This window comes from Vulpes lagopus, chromosome 8, assembly GCF_018345385.1.
Source record: "Vulpes lagopus strain Blue_001 chromosome 8, ASM1834538v1, whole genome shotgun sequence".
NCBI lineage: Eukaryota > Metazoa > Chordata > Mammalia > Carnivora > Canidae > Vulpes > Vulpes lagopus.
Window position 1 is genome coordinate 33,143,072 of NC_054831.1, and position 21,420 is coordinate 33,164,491.

The 21,420-nt window shown below is 32.1% G+C and overlaps 1 protein-coding gene across 4 annotated transcripts in view; it reads left to right on the plus strand.

Moving 5' to 3' along the window:
• Positions 1-21,420, plus strand: part of ZMYM2 (zinc finger MYM-type containing 2) — a 108,575-nt gene that overhangs the window by 52,559 nt on the left and 34,596 nt on the right. For all 4 annotated transcript variants that reach the window (XR_005989360.1, XM_041765641.1, XM_041765640.1 and 1 more), the window contains 7 exons: positions 2,604-2,754; positions 3,236-3,351; positions 6,033-6,149; positions 8,309-8,459; positions 10,888-11,060; positions 18,528-18,693; positions 19,222-19,256. Coding sequence is in view for 3 of the 4 variants with exons in the window: in XM_041765641.1 (XP_041621575.1) it covers positions 2,604-2,754; positions 3,236-3,351; positions 6,033-6,149; positions 8,309-8,459; positions 10,888-11,060; positions 18,528-18,693; positions 19,222-19,256 (909 nt within the window). In the remaining variant the exon portion in view is untranslated. The remainder of the gene's footprint in view (positions 1-2,603; positions 2,755-3,235; positions 3,352-6,032; positions 6,150-8,308; positions 8,460-10,887; positions 11,061-18,527; positions 18,694-19,221; positions 19,257-21,420) is intronic.

A 21,420-nucleotide genomic window follows, 5' to 3' on the forward strand; every position in this document is an offset into this window, starting at 1 on the left:
GAGTACCTTCCCCTGTGGTTTACTTACTTGGTCAAAATGTTATAGTATGTATTATCTACAATGTAAAAAAAATTAGGGGAAAGTTTTAAAATCATGTGATGATTAATTTGATATTCATATGGAATTGGGTGAAATTTAAATGCAAGGCACCATTACCTTACCAGTATCTTGTTATAATTAGTTCTACCTTATTCTTTTTCACTAAGTTTGTAAGTAGGTTTATTTTCTCCCATGCCTACATGGGAAATATAATAATTGTGAATTTGTTCCAATTAATTTCATTTTTTTACCTTACTCAATGTATATGTATAGGATGAATGAGATTTAGATATTATTATTTTGATTGTTTACACATAAAACAGAAAACATGGCATGAACGGATTTTTTTTTTTTTTAACTAATGTTCTTTTGTTAAATGGGTCCTTTTATTTTTGAAGTAGTGGTGGCTATGAAAGTGGCTGTGTTAAAATATTTTCAATATTAATGATTCTATCTTTCTGATAGTACTTTCTCATTCTCTTCAGATAAAAGTATTTGTCAGTGTGGACCAGTTGCTTAGCTCCTTGTTTACTTGACCCAATTCAACTGGTCTACTTTTTATTGGTACGTCTTAAAACTTACTAATTACTTAACCATTCTGCCAATAAAATTATTGTCAACTTGAAAGATGTTTCTAATAAGTTAAAAAAAATCTAATCTAAGATTAGATTACATGGTTGGACATTTATATTGATAAAAGAGTTCTTGATGGGTGCTGCTACATGCAGGTCTTATACAAACATCTACTAAGAGCTGCTTGCTTTTTCTCTCTCTAATCCTGTGATCTAATGGCAAGTGTCCTGATATTTTTAGCATTCCTAATTTATACTGTGGTGCCAGATTTTAAACATTCTTTTTTCTTTCATTGTTTTATTGATGTGTTTTCTTTGACCCTTTTCCTATTATAAAAGTTTGAGTTATCATATAGGCCTCAGGAAAATATTTTGTCATTTCAAAACAAAAAACCAGCATTTTCTTCTGTTGTCTTTGTAATTTTGGGAGAATCGTAATTAGACTTAATAAGTTTGCAGCTACTCTTCTCTCTTCTTTGTTACCATTCTTTTACTGTTGATGAGTGTTTCTTTTTGCAGTCTATCAGAGATTGAAGAATGAGTTGATTTCCACTTTGAAAAGTAAAACTTAGGACTTCCTTGAAGTGATACTTAAGTAAATGAGGACTAGGTGGTATTGGTTATTTTTTATGATACCAGAATGAATATAACATACATGCCTGGCACATAAGTAGCTAGAGTTTTTGTTTGTTTGGTTTTGGTTTTGGTTTTGGTTTTGGTTTTTTATCAATTCTTCTATTTGTTGTATGCTGAGAAAGTTGTATTTTTTTCTTTTTTTTTTTTTTTTCTTTTTCCTTTTTTGATGTTAATGTTAGTTACTTGTTTTTGATTATTTTACCTTCAATTTATTACCTTTATTTTCTAAAATCTTGTGGCGTTCATGAAATTTCTCCATGCAATTTACCCATTTTGTTATTTTTGGCCTGATTGTCATCTTCCTTGACATCTAATAGTCATCCATCCATGGAACACTTTGAGGCCTTTTCATATCATCATATTGTATCTAGACACTGTTTGGTATGACAATGAATAAAATCTCAATATCAGGTGGAAAGATGGATACAATTATTTTGTAATATATGTAGTATTTGATTTAACAGTTTATGATGGTTGTGTAGCCAGCCTCTCAGAAGAGAGATCAAACACAAGTTGTACCTTAAAGATTTGTTTTTCCTTATGCTTGATTTCTAATTGTGACTATCATGTTTTTAATACAAATACAACAGTTCATCTGCTGTATTTGTATTTTTGTTAAACTGTGTATATTTCAGTTATATTACTTTTATCTAATAAGTTTCAAATGTATCTTCTTTGGTCTTACCATTATATATTTTACCTTGTTTCTTTGAGTTACATGTTGGCAAATACTCTTGCCAGAAGTATTGACTGTTCTTATCTCTTGACTTAACAGCCCCAAATCCTGTTAAATGACATTTTTTTTAGTTTAAAAACATTTAAAATAATGTTTTATTGTGGTTGAATGAGGTTTTAAATGTGATATACATAGATGATTAATTGGTTTTAAGAGAAGTTCAGAAGTTCTTGAGACAATAGCACAGCTCAATGGAAAAAGTATTTAACATCAAATTATCCTTCTGAAGGACCCTAGTCCTTTGATACAAGGTTTATATGTTGTACGTCCATTTAGTTTATTCCATCAAATGACAAAGAGGTGGTGTCATGGTAAACAGAAGACTCTGTGCCTTTGTTTTTCAGTTTTTACTTTACCTATATGTGGGAATTCTATTTAATTATAATAGAGAAAAGCCCTATTTTTTGAAGGAGACTTAGCTGAGATCATTACTTTTGTTTGAACCTAATTTAGTTGCATTGTAGTTAAGTTTGCATCCAGATGAAGATTTCTGACCCACCAAACCTAATTAGAGATTAACAGAATTGTTTTTCAGAGAGAAAAGGTGTACTAAAAAAATGATAATTTTTTCTAATTAAATTATAGTTCTCTTAATTATCTTTTTATGTTTCAAATTTTAGAAATATGGAAAACTGACCACTTGTACTGGTTGCCGAACACAGTGCAGGTTTTTTGATATGACTCAATGTATAGGTCCTAATGGATATATGGAGCCATATTGTTCAACTGCTTGCATGAACAGTCACAAGACAAAATATGCAAAATCACAAAGTAAGTTTCAGATATTTGGAAAATTAAAAAAAAACCTTAATAACATGACTGATTTCTTAACTACTCTTTCCCCATAACTTTGTTTTTATACTTGTTTTTAACTCTATACACTATTTTTTATTTTACCACGTTAAACTTTATTACTGTAGACTTCTTCAGTGGCTTTGACCATTCCATATTTCTTTTATTTTCTTTAATTATAAGTTATTGGTGGAGTTCTGTCCATGTCTCCAGTAGCTAAAATTGTTTTTCCTTCCAAAGATCTAAGACAGATTGTTTCATATATCCATGTATATTTTAGAGACATGATGTCAGACTCTTTATGACAGTATTTTTTAAGGTGCAGATAATCTTGAAATTAATAAAAGAGTAGTTTACAGGAGCTTCCACTAAAAAAATTACTCTCAGAGGTCAATTAAGATTTTGTTGTAGACTTTTATCACTTTATAGAGAAATCAGATATGTACCTTTTCTCTCCTAGGTTTGGGAATTATTTGCCATTTTTGTAAGCGAAACTCTTTACCTCAGTATCAAGCCACAATGCCTGATGGGAAACTGTATAACTTTTGCAATTCCAGTTGTGTTGCTAAATTTCAGGTTTGTTATTTATTTTAGATAACTCTCACTCCCAGTAAAATACACATAAAAAACAAACAGTGTACTGTGCTTTATCTTTATTTAATGTGCTAAGTTTTGTATATAGTTTGTTGAGTGTCAAACTGCAGGGTGGAAATTATAGGTAGAGTCACAGTAGCAGACATAGCTGCAGCAGCTTACCACTTAGAATGAATAATCTAATTGCCTTTTTAAATTGTTATTTATGATGGAGACTTTAAGGAAAATAAATTTTAGTATAATTGAGCTCAGTGCCTGATGTCTACTATTTTCTTAGTTGATAATTTCAATAATATGTAACTTTACGGGAAATTGTTTTGTGATAAATGGTGAAGGACATAGGTGTATTTAGCCTGGAAGTGAGCATAAATGTCTGCTTCATATATTAGAAATATGCCTTGTAGAAAGGGGATTGGACTTGTTATAGTGGACCCTAATTTAATTTTAGATGAGTTTTGGGAGACATTTTTCATTTTCGTAAATATAAAGAACTTTCTGACATAGTTCTTCAAAGTTGATTATGGATAATCTCAGAAGGTTACTGGAAGTAATCTCAGAAGTATTACTGGAAGTGTGAAAACATAAACTTACTGACCACTGGGCAGGAAGAGTTGAAAAGGGGATTCAGCATTAGTTAAGTAGAATGAGTAGGTAAGTTTATCTTGCTGTAGATAAAAATTTCAAAGTATTTATTCAAAGGTTCAAATCAGTATATAAAGTGATTCCAGTTAATCTTCCAGCAGTTCTACAATGTTGCAGACACTGTGTTCTGTGTAAGTTAAACTGAAAATGCAGTCTCTTAAGAGATCAGCTTGAGATCTAGTTATAGTAGATCTATAGTATTTATAACCATTATTAGCATTTAAATTCAGGTGGTTATTAATTCAGCCAGGTGAATGTTGTTTTTATTAATAGTTCTAACCTTGACTGAGTTTAGGTAATAAACCATTCTCAAGACTAAACTTTTATTTTGGAAGTTGGGATCATGGCCATTGATACATACTTAGAGTGGTAAACGTTGCTTCTGACTTGTTGGCTTTTTTTAAACCAGAAAGTAAGGAGTGAGGATTAATTAGATGAGAGAACAACAGTATCTTTGGCATGCTGTTTCTCAGATTTTAATTTTCTTTATTACTTTTTGGTGTTGGTAAAATGAAATGTTAATAGAAAATGTTTTAGCTACTTTTTTCATTTAAGTAAAACTTATATTGCCCATGATTTGATGAGACCATTGGTATATGCACATTGTATATTTTAAGGAAAGCACTTAATGTAGACTCTTATTTCTGGGGAGTGCATCCTGATAAGTCTGTAGGCAGCCTCATTGCTGTAACTGCATAAAAGTGATATAAAGAATAGAAAACAACATTTTTTTCCTTTATCTTAAAGCAAACCATAGATTTTGAACTTTTGTTTTCATTAGATGTTTTTCCATTTCAGAATAAGGTATATAGGTAACAGGATAGTATTCATTTATTTTGAAAGTATAGTTGACTTTAATGAACAATTTTTTTTTGAAACATTAAGGGCCCTGTTGCTGGTTTTTATTTAAAAAACTTATTCACCTGCTATCTTAAAATCTGCATGTTTTAGTTTTTAACGGATTTTAATTGTGTTGTATGATGCATAGAGAAGTTTTAAAAAATGATAAGGTTTTCTTTTTTTATAAAGATGTTTTTTCCTTCTCTTCACTGTCACCCTGAAAAAATTTTTAATTTTAATATATTCAGAAGATTATATGTAATATGTGATATATATTAGAGAATGATAATGAAATATCAGTGTACTCACCACTCAGGTTACAAATTAGAACAAAACTTAATAGAATTATTTATTAGGGAGCGTGGGAGAGTGGATGTGTGTGTGTGCATTCACCAGCGGTGGAGGTGGAGGGCAGAGGGAGATGGAAAGAGAATCTCAAGCAGACTCTCTGCTGAGTGGGGAGCCTTGTGCAGGACTCTGTCTCACAACCCTGAGATCATGACCTGAGCTGAAACCAAGAGTCCTTTGTTCAACTGACTGAGTCACCCAGGTGCGCCTGGCACAAAACTTTTTAACCCATGTATGCTTATATCTTTTCCTATTCTATAAATTGTTTTAGCTTCTTAAGATGTAATAAAACTAAAATTATTGGCATCAATTCCAGTTTCTAAATCTTTTTGCCCCTAACTTTATAAAAGAAATGATCAGTTTAAAAAAAGTATTATAGGCTGTTTTCACTGATAGACTTGGAATTAAAATGATAGCAATATTGCATGTGAGACAAATTATTACTTAAGATAGCTATTAGAAAGAACTAGGAGCCAGGCTTTTTAAAATGTTTAAATACTAGTTCAGAACTTGTTCACCTTTAACTATTATTTGCTTATATTTACTTACAGTTAAAAAATCATACCTGAGCTGTGTGATTTTTTTTCCCTTTTCATGTTATTTTAAAGTTAATAGTAGTAATCCTGTAGTAAAAAATGAATCTCAATTTCATAAAATTTAGTGTACTAATATAATTTTTAAAGACAAAGCTCAGAAATGTAATTTTATGTGTTGAGGAAATATTTAAGGAAGATACATACTATTTTTTTGGACATAGTCAATATATAATAGTAGTGGCAAATAAAAATTCTAAAATCTGTATCAGACTCAGTATCTTTTGTTCTTTGTTTTAGGCTCTAAGTATGCAGTCATCTTCAAATGGCCAGTTTGTAGCTCCAAGTGATATTCAGTTGAAATGCAACTATTGTAAAAATTCCTTTTGTTCAAAGCCAGAAATCCTGGAATGGGAGGCAAGTTCTATTTTGTTATGAATATTGTCTTGCTTAAATGAGAGTCTAGTAAAATAATAATGGTGTTTCCATTTGATGACCTATTTCTTAATGGATAAGGATTAGTTCTTCAGATATTGTGATGATTGAATTATTTACTTTCTTTTGTGGGAATAAAATCAACAAAGGATCTGATTATTTGGTCAAACAAAAATTATTGAAGTCCTATTCACTATACATTATATTTGTAGTAGTGTATAGAAAGTTATTTTGTTTAGTTTAGCTGCATACTTGGAGCATCTGTTTATACTGTATTTTTCCATTTTCCCCCATCCTTATAAATATTGTCTGTGAACTATAATATTTTATATTGCCTGCTACCTGTACAAATTAGAATTTGTCACCATGTTTTCATTTAAATTTTTAAAATTTATAATTTTATAAAAGAATCCTAATAGAAAGTTATTTAACCTTTCTCATCACTCTTGCCTTCACCAGTTTATTAATTTCCTTTGCCATATATTTTGCCATTAGCAAAACCTGATAATTATTTTTGTTTAAATAAGGGAACAGTAATGGATGGATGTGTGGATGGATGGGCAGTGGACAGACGTGCTGAACATTGCTTTCTTGATCAGTTTTCATCTTTGGCCATTCTTTTTTTTCACCTTTTTCGAGGGCATGGAATATGTAATAAAATAGTGTACAAGATATAAGTACCAATAATAGATTGATTTTGAGCTACAACTTGCTAGTAGTTATTGGCAAGTCACTCAGTAGCTGAGTCTTAGGAGAAAGATTACCAGAACCTGACTACATGATTAGTAAAGTACTTTGGAAGTCTGAAATTTCATTATTTTAATACTTTAGTCTCTAGAAAATTGTTTAGCTTGCTATTTTGTTTGGTGCTTTCTCAAGAGCATTTAAACCAGTTATTTTTGCAGACTGTTGTTGGCACCCAGAGATGGTTTTTAGTGAATAACACCCTCTTTAAATCATATGGCAGGAAAAATGTTGAAGGCCTAGTAAGAATAAAGGAATGGTAGGGAATGAGGAAAAAAATCCATAAACAAGCGCAATGAATAATGTTACATAGGGAATAAAGACCCTGCCTAAATTGAATTTTGATAATACTAGATGAAATTGAGGTCCTTTCTACCATCTCCATGTTAGTGCTACCTGGCTTTTGTAGTCTTGGTGTTGCTTTTATGAACATGGAGGTTAAGTGTTGGAAGGAATTAAGAAACACATTCAAACTGAATGAGAGTTGAGCCTGTCACTCAGGCGATTGAGAATTCAGGGGTCTCTTCTTCTCATTCCATGGTTGGCATTTGCAGTTTCCTTGTTGCTGTTTTTCCTCTTGTAATTTGTATGTCCATGATGGGGCAACTTTCCGCTGATGATTGCCTTACTATTTGAGTTGCTTCCTAGACTCTTGCACCTTCCTTGTCTTGGTCTTCAGCTATCTTTGCCAACTGTTAGGTAGATGGATTAGACCTAGTCTGTATCCTCCATAATAACAGAGGGGAAAAATTGCTGCCCTGGGAATTGTAACTTGTTTATGTTTGGCTGGTTTTTGGAAAGTACCTTTGGCTATTGTAGTTTTGGGGCCAGGAGAAATAACTAGATAATACTATCCTTACTCCATTCAGGGGAACCAACTCAGGCTAAAGTTTAGCAGTACACTGTGTGATGGCCCCAAATTGAATATTTTGTCCATGATAGGTCTGTTACTATTAAGCTGCGATAGGAATGTGATTGAGTCTACTTGACTGTACTCAACAAAGAATATTTCTTTTTGAGTCAAACTGGTGTTAATGTCATATTTCTCATCTTTTTGTAGTTTACCCATGTTGTATCTTCTATTGTTTTTCCCCCATTTCTCCAGTTCCCTTAGCAACACCAAACTGCCATCTTGTTCTAGTGATACTTTTACTATTTCACTGAGTAATTTTTGGATAGTTAATGGTATTGAATTTTGTGGAGGTCTTTTTAAATAAAGCAGTGAATTAGTTAAATAGTTGTCTCTGGCCTATAGGAAATGTATCCCAAGGATTACCAATCACGTTAACTAGGTAAATGATTTAACTTTGTTTCTGTAAAAGTGGCTTGTTTATTTCTTAAACTTGTTCTTGAGGTGGTTGTCAAATACTTACCAAAGGTTCCCATTGTGCATTTAGAACAAAGTGCATCAATTCTGCAGCAAAACTTGTTCAGATGACTATAAGAAGTTGCATTGCATAGTTACATATTGCGAATACTGTCAAGAGGAGAAGACTCTTCATGAAACAGTAAATTTCTCTGGCGTTAAGAGACCTTTCTGTAGTGAAGGCAAGTGTATATACAGTGTTGTTCATAACTTTTATTGATATTTAATGTTAATTTTTTGCCAAAATATTTTCAAAATATATAACTACATATGTCCAGAGTAGCTGTACAATTTTAGTGTAGCTGAACCAAAAAAAAAAATTGAATTTGATTTTCTACTGACTTGTTTTGTTATTTTAATTTGTAGATTCTAGGCCTCAAGGTATTTTATCCCTAAAAAGTTGATAACCGTTTTTCCCATTAAAAGGAAGTTTTAAAAATAAAAATATTATATGTCATTTCTCAACATAGAAATTGTGATCTGAAAATTGATTTTCCAAGTGGATTAGAATTACTTTCCATTGGGTTCATTTCCCTGCCCAGCTTCCTGCCTAGTCTACAAAGGTTTTCAGTATATCAGAAAAAAAATCATATGTGGCATTACTACAATGGGAAAATACTTTTAGGTTTTTAATTTGGAATACCAGGCAACACTGCCTCTTGTTATTGTATACTCAAGAATTCCTTTTCTCGTCTCATTTATACTTTGCTGCTCTGGTACCAGGCAGCTGATTATAGAAATGAACTGTTCTCATTCTAATTCTCCAGAGATAGGAACCAGGATTGTAACTGGGTTTTGGGCTCTTGTTATTACCTTTCCCTAAATGTCACATTCTCTCTAAGCTGGCTTTCGGTTTCTATTCTTTCTTTGGCCCCAGGCACTAAACTTTCCCAGCTTTTCTATCAGCTATCCTCATCTGTTGTTTTCCAGTTGTTTTTTTTTTTTTTTTTCTCCACTGGATCCACTTTTTATATGAATTTCTAATGCTAGTTAGGGGCAAGAAAAAGGTTGGAAAATCCTAAATGCCAGCAATATTGAATGACCAAAAATTCAAAAGATCTATTGGTCCCTTCAGTTAGTGCCTTTGTCTAATACATTATACATTTCACATATAAGGTTATATATGTAAGAGGGTACTGCTTATAAAACAAGGCATTCCTGTTTTTATAGGTTTGAGTACATTTCATCTGGAATGAGAAAGGTAACCATGTTTACTGTTAAGATCATAGCTGTGATGAAAAGTGACAGTGTTTCATTGAAAAGATTGATGCTGAATTAATTTAATTCTACACCTGAATTTTTCTGCAGTGAGAGTCTTAGTGATTCTTAAGTCTGAATATATTGGTGTTGATGGCTAACATACCTATCCACGATCTTGTACCATTTAGATAACATGGATTTTATTACTAAAATGAATAGACAAGTAGCAGCAAATAAAGAATTGGCATATAAGAGTCTAATATGCAATTGGAGGGACTTAATATCTCTAGGCAATACAAGGTAAAAAAGGACGTATGTCTTCTTCCTGTTTAGTAATGTATTTTGTGCTTTTTCTAACTGCACCTAGTTCTCTCCTGGAACTTGGCAGAAATAACAAAACATGTGTAATACCTGGTACTACCATCAAAATCTAATTAGAAACTAGACAAAGCTTTAATAAAGGTATAATATTAAGACTTTTAAATATAGTTCATATTAACAGAAATCATAGGATAGTACATAATTGCCAAATAAAATGATAGAAAACAATTGCAGTTTGAGTTCACAGATAAGAAAGAGTATTTAAAACTAGGTTTAATAAAGATTTTGCAGAGGAGGTGTAATTTGAGGTCCTTAGTAATGGGTGAGTAGGATTTCAGTAGATAGCAATGCAAGGTCATTTTTATGTGGCACAGTATTAGTAAAAAGTATGGAAATTATTTATTTTTTATAGAGCTATTGTAGAGATTAAGGTTGATATGTAAAAAGACTTAAATTTAATGCATTCATATAGCAGATAAAATAAATACTTTATTAAAAGAATATGAAACATTTTCCCTGGACAAGTCAATATATGAATAAATAAATAAAATAAATACTTTATTAAAAGAATATGAAACATTTTCCCTGGACAAACTGGTTTCAGTTTTACTTTTCTTAAGGTCCATGTAGGGTGACAGAAAGGTAAGGCTAGAAAATTTGGCTTTAAATGTCTACTTAGCTGAGTATATCTTTAAGTTTACTCAGTGCTTCTCAACAATCTACATTGTTTCTCTAATGCCTATTTATGATGTTTACTATATACTATATAAACATGATAGCTTAGCAGGAATGTATTTAAATAGAGCAAACAAAATAGTTACCAGATGTTACTAGATTTGAAAGTCTTAGAACATTAATTATTTGAATACACATGAGATCTAATATAATATTCCATGTTCTGTTCCAGTATTTACAGGTTGTTGTTGATCATAGTAGATTTCGGTTTTGCTCAGAATAAAAGGACTTTATATGTGAACTTATAGACACTTTGTAAAGCCAATGATCTATTTGATTTATAAGCTTTTTCTCACCTCAGAGAATAGTTTTTGATTTTTTTTTGTTTTAATATTAAAACCTTGTATTTTTCAGGCTGCAAACTATTGTATAAACAGGATTTTGCACGACGTTTAGGATTGAGATGTGTTACTTGCAACTATTGCTCTCAACTGTGTAAGAAGGGAGCAACTAAAGAACTTGATGGTGTCGTGAGAGATTTCTGTAGTGAAGACTGCTGTAAGAAATTTCAGGATTGGTACTACAAGGCAAGTAACTAAAATTTTTTATTGTAGCAGCTGCTTTATCCAATCTTTAATAAAATATTACAGTTACCATTACAAATATGGTAGCTTATTTACTTAAAAAACGTACACATACTAAGCCCAGCCCAGATAATAGAATTCATTAAAATTTTTGTCATTTCAGAAAGTTTTTCTGTGTAACTTGAGGTAGCATTTTTACTTGTCTTATAACTTACCTATTCCCAAAACTAGAATATATCTTTATTTTCAGCAATACAGTTTAACCAAATGGATTATTTCTCTAAAATTTATTGTCTTTATTTCACCAAATATAAACAGACTACTTTATCAGTGTTGAACATTGTTTTAGATACTTAGGATGTATTTTAAAACACTTTGTTCCTTTTTACCTTTTTAGTTGTGGATCTTTGGAGAGTTTCAAAGTGAAAAGACACTATATGGATAGAGGCCAAAAATATTTAATTTGAAACTATAAGTGTGTGTGTGTGTGTGTGTGTGTGTAGTATTATAATCTACTTCTAGAAAAGATAATGGACTTTTTGTCCATTACATTTTTTTTTTTTTTCTAGGTGAGAAAAATTAGTGTAAATTTGGGCTTTGTTTGGTCAGATACTACCCAAGAAAAAGTAATTAGTTCATATGTCCATAACATGGAAAACCATCTCATTATTAAAACTTCATTATGGGGGATCCCTGGGTGGCGCAGCGGTTTGGCGCCTGCCTTTGGCCCAGGGCGCGATCCTGGAGACCCGGGATCGAATCCCACGTCGGGCTCCCGGTGCATGGAGCCTGCTTCTCCCTCTGCCTGTGTCTCTGCCTCTCTCTCTCTCTCTGTATGACTATCATAAATAAATTAAAAAGAATTAAAAAAAAAAAAAACTTCATTATGGTGGCACTTCTAAAGCATGTGAAGACAGACATCATAACTTTAAAGCTGTGAAATATTGCTAAAAGAACAAAGGGTTAAAATGGTTGAAATATATAGAATATTATTTAGTTTATTTAATGAACGTGATTAGTGTTAATACTATATAGTAGAATTACAAACATTCTTGGTGTAGTTCTTGACTGTCTACAGCTCAACATATCAAGTAACATTTTTTAAATATTTTCTTTCCAAGTTGAAAGAGGTTGTGGAGGCTAAGAGTTTTGGTGTAGTTTTAAAATTACTTCATAATTTTACTGTTGCTTCTAATTTTCTTACCACTAGGGGCACCTGGGTGGCTCAGTAGATTAAGTGTCCAAGTCTTGATTTCAGCTTGAGTCAAGATCTCAGGGTCATGAGATGGAGCCCCATGTCTGGCTCTATGCTCAACATGGTGTTTGAGATTCTCTCTTTCCTCTTCTTGTGTCCCTTCCCTGCTCAAGCTCTGTCTCTAAAATAAATTTTAAAAAACTTAAAAAAAAAAATCTTTCAATTAAGGTTCAAATTTTAGAAACACAGGATAAACGTACTGACACTCTCTAACATTCATTTCTTTTAGTCTAAACCAACCTTTTGTTTTATTATAGACACTAGCAATTTTGAGAAATGATTCAAAATGTTACTTTAGTAGCTTTAAAAGCTCAATTTTGTATAATACCTACAAATACTGTCCACTGTTCAGGAGGTTTTATTAATGAAAATTTGTTTTGTACTCAAAATAGTAAAGTTATTTAGTGACTACAGATGGGAAAATTCCATTTTATTCTTATTTCCTGTCATCCTTTGTTTATTTTATAATTTTAGAGACAAAAATTGTTACCATGTGATAATGATGATTCTCTGTTGCTTTACAAATTTCTGCCTAATTGTGTAATTGTGAATCCAAACCTTTAATATTTTAAAATCCTTTTTGGAGGATTTTGTTTTTTGATCACAGAACACTGAATGTATGTCTCTGTCTTCTTTCTTTGAATAAATTCTTCTTGCCTTCTTTTATATTATTTAAAATAGAGAAGTCTTGGTTATTTTGTTTTTCTTTTTTGGGGAAGCAAAGAAATGTTCTTTGGCAAAAGACCACATTATTCTAGATGTTGCCATTTTTCCATTTTTCTGTTTAAAGGATAATTGTGTCTAATGTTTTTTTTTTTTTTTTTTTTTTCACGATGTCTAATGTTTTTATTTACGTAATGGTTAGTGATGAAATTTTGGCGAGGCAGTGCATTCCAGAATATATAATAACATGTTAGTTAAATAACCAGTTGTAATTGTCTGTTGGCATAAAGTCAATATTCTGTACATTAAACACATTTTTATTATTATTCCTTATCTTATTTGAAACTTAACAAATGTATAATATGCACAGTGGCATTATTACATACTATACTAATCTGAGGAATTAAGGTAAGAGCATTTTTGTGATATGGTAGGGATTTGTAAAGCAAGTAATGATTTTTCTGTACAATCAATAGGAATACCAGCTTTCAGATGAAGAAGAGTTAACTCTCCTTATTCATCATTGGCTTCTTTGTGGCAGCAGCCAACACTATAATCAAGGAAAAACTTTGTTCTGTATGCTTTCTACTTGAGTCAAAATGTATTTTCTTAGACCTTTCATGAGTCACTTCTATTCACTGCTACATCCTGTCATCAACTTGAAAACGTAGTAAGTTGAGTCTCAAACCGAATTATGATTTCTTTGACCTTTCCTCTTCCACTTTTTAAATTTAAAACTCAAGTTTTAGGTTTTAGTTCATTAAAAAAAAATGTGACCCTTAACTGTCCAACTTTGATTAGAAAAATAATTTATAAAAAAAATGCCTCATCAAGGAAACTTTAAAACCAGAAGCTAGCCAGTCCAGTTGTTAACTTCACCTTTAGTCATGAGCATTTGCTTCCTCACCAGAGGAGTGCATAAATTGTATTTTCCACTTTCTTATCTTTGTGCCTCAATTTCAGAGACTATCTAGAGTATAAATAACTTTACATTTTTTAATTATTTAAATTAAATTTAAATATTTATAATTATACTTTAAATTTTTGGCTTTTGTTTCTTGACAAGATGTTTTGAATGGTCTGTTTTTTGGTTTATGTAATGGTTTGCATTTGGATTTAAATAGAGGTTTATTAAATACTGTCTTCTAAATTGGAATACAAAATATGTTGAAATCATGCAACCAAAAAATGTTGAGAATAAGGTTAATGTTTTTTTCTTCTCCCAGATAGTTTTTTAGAAGGAGGTAGATTTTACTATTCCTCAAAATAAATGTTTCCAGGCATAATGTGAAACCAGGTGGGATAATAGTTCTTTTGATCTCTATAAGTTTGAAATTTTAGGAGAAAAAGGGCTTATTATTGTAATGGAATAATAGTGAGGTGTTTGATAACGTGAAGTTAATTCAGAAGACCTAATGTTTCTCCAGACTCCTTCACTGTACTTAGTAAAACTAATAATCTTTCAAGTGTTAAGTGTTATTACTTGAAATTACAGTTCTTTAACGAGGATTTTGATTTGTTGTACAAACCAATAGTGAATGGCAGCCTTCTTTAATATGAGTGCCCTGCAATACTATAAAAGTATTATGTTTTATGGGCTTTAATCAAATTAATACTTATGTTTTAGTAAATCTTAGTTATAAAAGGATATCTGGGTACAAAATATTGGGGTTTTAAGTTCTGCCTTTTTTGATAAATTGCTGGAAATACTGATTTAAAAAAATACTTTGTTTTTGAAATAATTTTAGAAAGGAAATATCTAATATTCTTGCTTTAAATGTGCTTTTTGGGTAAGTGGAGAATTCTTGTCACTGGACTGCTTTGCCAACAATCACCTGTTTTATCACTGCATTTTTTTCTTTATATAACTGTGGTGTACTTAGATATTAGGAAGTCATAAGTAATGATTTTTTTAAATGGCTGTAAAATCCCCTATTTCATTCATATTCATGGATTCCTCCGCCTCAAAATTAGGTCTGATTAGTCAAATGAGAAACAAGTAGATGAGCAAGTTAAAGTTAAACGTAGTGTATATATATATATATCAACCAAAAATGAGTATTTGAAACTGCCAAATAATAAGGGACTGCATCAGTATAGGCTCAGTGACCTATTGTTGATTATTGAAGGAGAGATTCAGGTATTAGCTGAGATGTTAGATTAAGATTTTTGAATTAAGAACTTATTTTATTTAGGTTTTTGAACTGGTTACTGTTACCCACTCCTCCCTACCCCCAATAACAGACATTCCCCTGATCTACCACTAGTAGATGATGAAGTGATAATTTTTAAGCTAGCAACTTAAGTCATACTCCAGTTCTTTTGTTTTATAAAGATTTATTTATTTATGAGAGAGTATGCACATGCTGGGGGGGGTGGCAGAGGGATAGAATCTCCAGCTCGACTCCACCCCAACTGCAGAGTCCATCAGGAGATACCACAACTCATGAGATCACCCTGAGACAAGATCACCACCTGAGTTAAAACCAAGAGACACTCAATTGACTGAGGCACCCAGGTGCCCCATTCTTCAGTTGTTATGCTGTAGAAATACTAAGGTTTTCTAAGAGTTCTCTCCTGTGGTTGGGGGGGAAGTGGTTTTGGTAAGGAATCTTGGTCATTTTTAATACAATTAGCTATTTTATTTTATTTTATTTTATTTTATTTTATTTTATTTTATTTTATTCATTTCATTTCATTTTATTATTTATTTTAAAGATTTTATTTATTCATGAGAGACACACACACAGAGAGAGAGAGAGAGAGAGAGAGGCAGAGACACACGCAGAGGGAGAAGCAGGCTCCATGCAGGGAGTCTGATGTGGGACTCAATCCTGGGTCTCCAGGATCACGCCCTGGGCTGAAGGCAGCGCTAAACTGCTGAGCCACCTGGGCTGCTCTAGCCATTGTATTTTAAACTCAACTCTGAACACTTTACCCAGAATTTGAATGAGTGTCTTAGAAAGAAAAAACAAAATGAAAATGAAGTTCACACTTCTAAAATTTGATTGAACTTGGAATTAGTATTGAGTATTGTTGTTATCCTTCCATTCTGAAAAAACATACATATTTTATTTCCATTTGTGAATTGGCATTAATTTTGCTCCTCGGATATAGAGAAGTCATCTAAATTTGAATTGGCATTAATTTTGCTCCTCGGATATAGAGAAGTCATCTAAATTTGTTTTGAACCCTTTGGAAGAAAGGAGCTTCGAGTCTTGTTACTATAAAATCCAAATGTCTATAATTATAAAATAATGAAGTGATTTCATTGTTCAGATTCTTTGAGTCGAATGTACTTGGCTTTATGTCCTTTACCTTCTAAATTAATGTGTAAATGGAAATATTTTAATCAGCATAGTACATATAGTAACTTGAGTTTTATACAAATTGTTTTAGGTTTTAGATGTTACATTGAGAACCTTCTTATCTTTTTTTTTTTTTTTTTAAAGATTTTATTTATTTATTCTTGAGAGATAGAAGGAGAGACAGAGCCAGAGACACAGGCAGAGACATAGCCAGAGACATAGGCAGAGGGAGAAGCAGGCTCCATGCACCGGGAGCCCGATGTGGGATTCGATCCCGGGTCTCCAGGATCGCGCCCTGGGCCAAAGGCAGGCGCCAAACCGCTGCGCCACCCAGGGATCCCCATTGAGAATCTTCTTGCAGCATTTTACTTCTCAAGATTTTTATTCTCTAGTTATTCATATTAATTCATTTTGTCTTTCCATTGTCTTTATAACTTGATTTACTAAATAAAGCCCAGTTTTTGATTTGGATTGTCTGCTTGGAATCCTGTCTCTGCATTTTTAATGTTTGGCCTTAAACAAGTCACCTCATTTCCAGTACTGTGATTAGGACTATAGACAGTAGATACAACAACATACTGGGCTTTTATTTTTCAGGTTCTCAGTGAATGAGAGGTAGTTGGGCTACAACTTCACTTTTGCTATGTCCTTGTATTGTTTAGATTCAATAATTAGAATGTTAAATTTTATTTTTTAATTTTCTTTAGAATGTTAAACTTTAAATTTCTTCCTTTGTGCTTTGTCTTTGAGTGTAAAGTATAAAAAGGGAGCCAAACCTTGAAACTTTGAATACTTAAAGGTTATTTTAAAGAACAGTTTTTCAGTGGTGACCAGAGACCTTTTCCATTATTGAGTAAAATATGATCTGGTTGATTGTAAGTGCTAATGTTACTGAAGTTACCACATGATATTACCAGCAATATAAAATTTGAGCTCACAGTTTTTGGACAAGAGATGTGATATTGGCATCACTTAATAGTCATAATTTATACTACAAATCTTCATTCATTTAACATTTATTCAGCAGGAGAAATACCTGACCTGGAGAAAAAAAAGAGCCTGTGTTCTAACCTTGGGGTATGTTTGTTATATAAGACCTGTTTATCAACACAATCATTTATTAATATTCCTGACTAGGAATTTTGACATAGTATTTATTCATAGAACTCCTATTGAGAAATAAAGTGAGAGATTTCAGAACCCACAGTATAGAACTATAGATTATTTAGGTAGTAAGGAAAAGATACATGATTATAATGAACTTAATATGCATTGTTTTATCAAAACTTCTAAAGTTGGTAGTTACACCAAAGGGTAATTAAAATATGGTAATTTATTTCTACTCTTAACTGGATCAAACAATTATGAAAAGAACTGTATTTGGAATTATTCATATCTTTTGGTCCATGCATTGATGAAGTTGTTAAAAAATAGTGAAAATGGCAAAATCTAGGGGAAAATGGGTTCACTAAAAAATGAAAATCTGTTCCTGGATTATGGATTCACCATCATAAGGTTTAATTTTTTTATGTATGAATTTTACTAGTTGGGGCTGATTGTCTTCAAATAGGATTCTTTTTTAATTAAGTATTTGAGTGTTTTAAAATATGAACTTAAAGTTTTTGTTAATAGTTAAATCAATATATTTAATAAAGCTCTTTTATTAAACTGTTGAAAATACTTCAAATTAAAAATCTTATGATTTTCTCATAAGAGCTTGCTTAAAATTTTTCCTGGTCTTAAACATCTTTAAATTGATTTCTCTTGAGCTGTCAAGAACACAGGAAATCTGTTTATTAATCAGAGATTTTCAGTGTATTCTGATTGTAGGAAACTTCTACTAGTATATCATTAAAGTCCTCAAAATTATTTTAAAATATTAAAATACATTGTATCCATTTGGTCTACTGCTGTTCACTTTTTTTGGTTATCCTATCTGTTTTTTTTTTTTGTTTTTGTTTTTGTTTTTGTTTTTTTTGGTTATCCTATCTTTTAATGCTGGTCTTTAACTACTGGTAAGTATAAAAAGGAATTTTGACACTAGGTAAATTGCTACATTTTTTTTCACTTTTATTGTGGATTTTTCCTGTATGTTAATGATTCATATTATTTTTTATTTATCAAATTGTTTTATCACATTTGGCAAAAATCACTGATCAACTTTTAGAAATCTTTTAAAATGCATGTCTGAGTTTTTAAATTTTCTAATTTGAAATGTCTGATACCTTCCTTTTTTTTATTAAGGCTGCAAGATGTGACTGCTGTAAATCTCAAGGAACGCTTAAAGAGAGAGTGCAGTGGCGTGGAGAAATGAAACATTTCTGTGATCAACACTGCTTACTACGTTTCTACTGTCAGCAAAACGAGCCCAACATGACGACTCAGAAAGGACCTGAAAACTTACATTATGGTATGTAATAGTTTAGATAGTAACTGAAAAATCTGTATAGTAGTTTTTAGTTTCTTAGCTCCCAGTTCAAACTAATGATAATGAATAGTTGATTTTGGACATAGTTTAAGACCAACTTCCATCATTTGTCTGGATAGAGGTGCCTGTATAAAATTTCTGTAGATACATTGTTTTTTTATTTTATTTTATTTTGAAAACTTAGTGCTAGTTAAAAAAAAATGGCAATTTTAAGTGAAAACCAATTTTAGCAAATTGTATGTGCTGGGTGTTAGGTTGGGAGGAACAATGAAGACCCTTTAGAAGTTGTGACTTATTTACAAGTTAAGCATAAGAATGGTATTGATGCCAAAATAATGAATACTTTCTAAGAGGACTTAGAAATTCCACTTATTTAGCTTTGTATTTCAGCTCTCAAATTTGGTACTCTCTACTTAAAATATTTTCTTAACAATTTAAAAAAATCAGTAACATTTAATGAGAAATAGAGATTTGTGATATTTGTCTTATTTTAAATTTGTTTGTTTTTAGATCAGGGTTGTCAGACGTCCCGAACCAAAATGACAGTAAGTATTGCTTAAGTAAAGTGCTAAATATTGAATTTTATAATGTGGGAATAAATAAATAGTCCAATTTAATTTGATCATCATAATAAAAGGTCTTTACTTTCCTCTGTTGGGTCAGTTGAAGTATTCAGCTGAATTATTACCTAATATTAAGAAACAGATACTTTCATACATGCTTAGGAATATAAAGGTAAATTAATTATGGCCTCTACCCACATTGAGGGAGTAGACATATAAATGGTATTAGAGGTGAAGTACCCATAATTGTTTGAAAAATTTTTAATTTTTATTATTTATTTTTTAGTTTTTATTCATTTGAGAGAGAGATTGAGTGAGTGTGAGCAAGAGTGTGGGGAGGGGCAGAAGGACAGGGAGGCTTGCCCGCTGAGCGGGGAACCCAGCATGAGGCTCTATTCCAGGACCCTGAGATCATGATGACATGAGCTGAAATCAGATAGTTGACTGACTGAGCCACTCAGGTGCTTCAAAGTACCCATATTCTTAAAGGCAGCGCAATACTATGTTTCAAATGATTGACTGACTGATTGTATCTGTTCTTGGTAGCTGTCAAAAACTTCAGAGCAGTTGAGTAGAAGGTTGCCAGATAGTGATGAAATGTAGTAGGAATGTGTTAAGGGCATGCACTATTCATTAGGACAAAACTTCAGGGGGACTTGTGGTGGAATCATGGGAATGCGGTAGAAGGATAGATTGGGCCAGATTATTAATGGCTTTGAGCTTTTATTTCTCAAACAGATATCTGAAGGTCTGTGTTGGAGGCCAGGACTTACAAGTTTTTAAGTATGAGAACTATTTCCATAATGTGTCCTGTGGATTTTTTTCTTTTTTCTTTAGACTTTGGTTTAATACATCAAATTCTGTTTTTATGTTAGCATTTTAAGGCTATTGTGGGTTGAAAGTATCCATTTATGTGTAATGAATAAAGAGAAGAATCAATGTTTTGCTATACTTTGAAGCACTATAAGCCTGCCCTCTCATAGGCTGAGTAACAATAATTACCAGTGTCTGAATACTGGTATTTCTGGCATCCTTATCTAAAGGAAGCTCTACAGGAGTAATTTATTGGCATTATATTGAATCTCTGGGCTAGTTTTTGTCCTGATAAGAAAGTATAAATCAATGCTTCTTAGGTCGGGCTACACATTAGAATCACCTGAAGAGTTTTTGGAACTTTCTAGTGCCTAGGCACCAACTCAGAAATTCTGTGTTTTAAAAAGTTCTTTGGGTGATTTTAGTATGTAACCACCACTTTAGATCACTGACCTGGATGAAATAGTGGTAATTCTACCTTATTCTGTTCAGTTTTTGCTTTTGATGTTAATAATTAGAATCCTAGAAAAGTAAGAATGCTTTCTCCTTTGCTTCCTCCCCTATATGTCATTCTCCCGCCTTGTGGAAATGTATTTAAAATCAGAGAGTTCAGAAATACATTTAAGTATTCAGTTGAATCATGTCATTTTAGTAACAGGCAATTTTTATCCATGATGAGGATGTGTTTTGTTAACTTTGTGTAGCCATAGGCAACTTGCAACCCTGTTTCAAATATGTAAGTTGTAGACTAAGGCTTTAAGGCCCACTTTCTACCAGCACAATATGAAATGCTTTTTTTCTCTCATAGCACTTGAACCACATTATATGACAGATGGAAGGGTCTAGGGAAGGATATCAGTGTGCGACAGCAACTATTGTCTTTTGTCTTATAAAAGCTGTCTCCCATCTTTTCCTTGTAAGCTTTTGAAATCTTTTAATTCCCCACCCATAAACTAAAGGGTGAGAACTTAGCTGTATAATTTATTTATTTATTTATTCACGAGAGACACGTTGACAGAGAGAGGCAGAGACACAGGCAGAGGAAGAAGCAGGCTTACCACAAGGAGCCCAGTGTGGGACTTGATCCCAGATCCCGGGATCACGCCCTGAGCCAAAGGCAGATGATCAACCGCTGAGCTACCCAGGCGTCCCTTAGCTGTGTAATTTTGAACAAGTCTCTTTACACAAGTTCTTTGTGTGAATTTCTTGTTTGTAAAATGGGGATGAAGATAGTAACTCTTTCAGGATTATCACATAGTAAGTATTAAACACATGGTAGTTTTTATGTTCCAGACCTCATAAAGGTACTGTGTATAGTAAAGAACATAAGCTT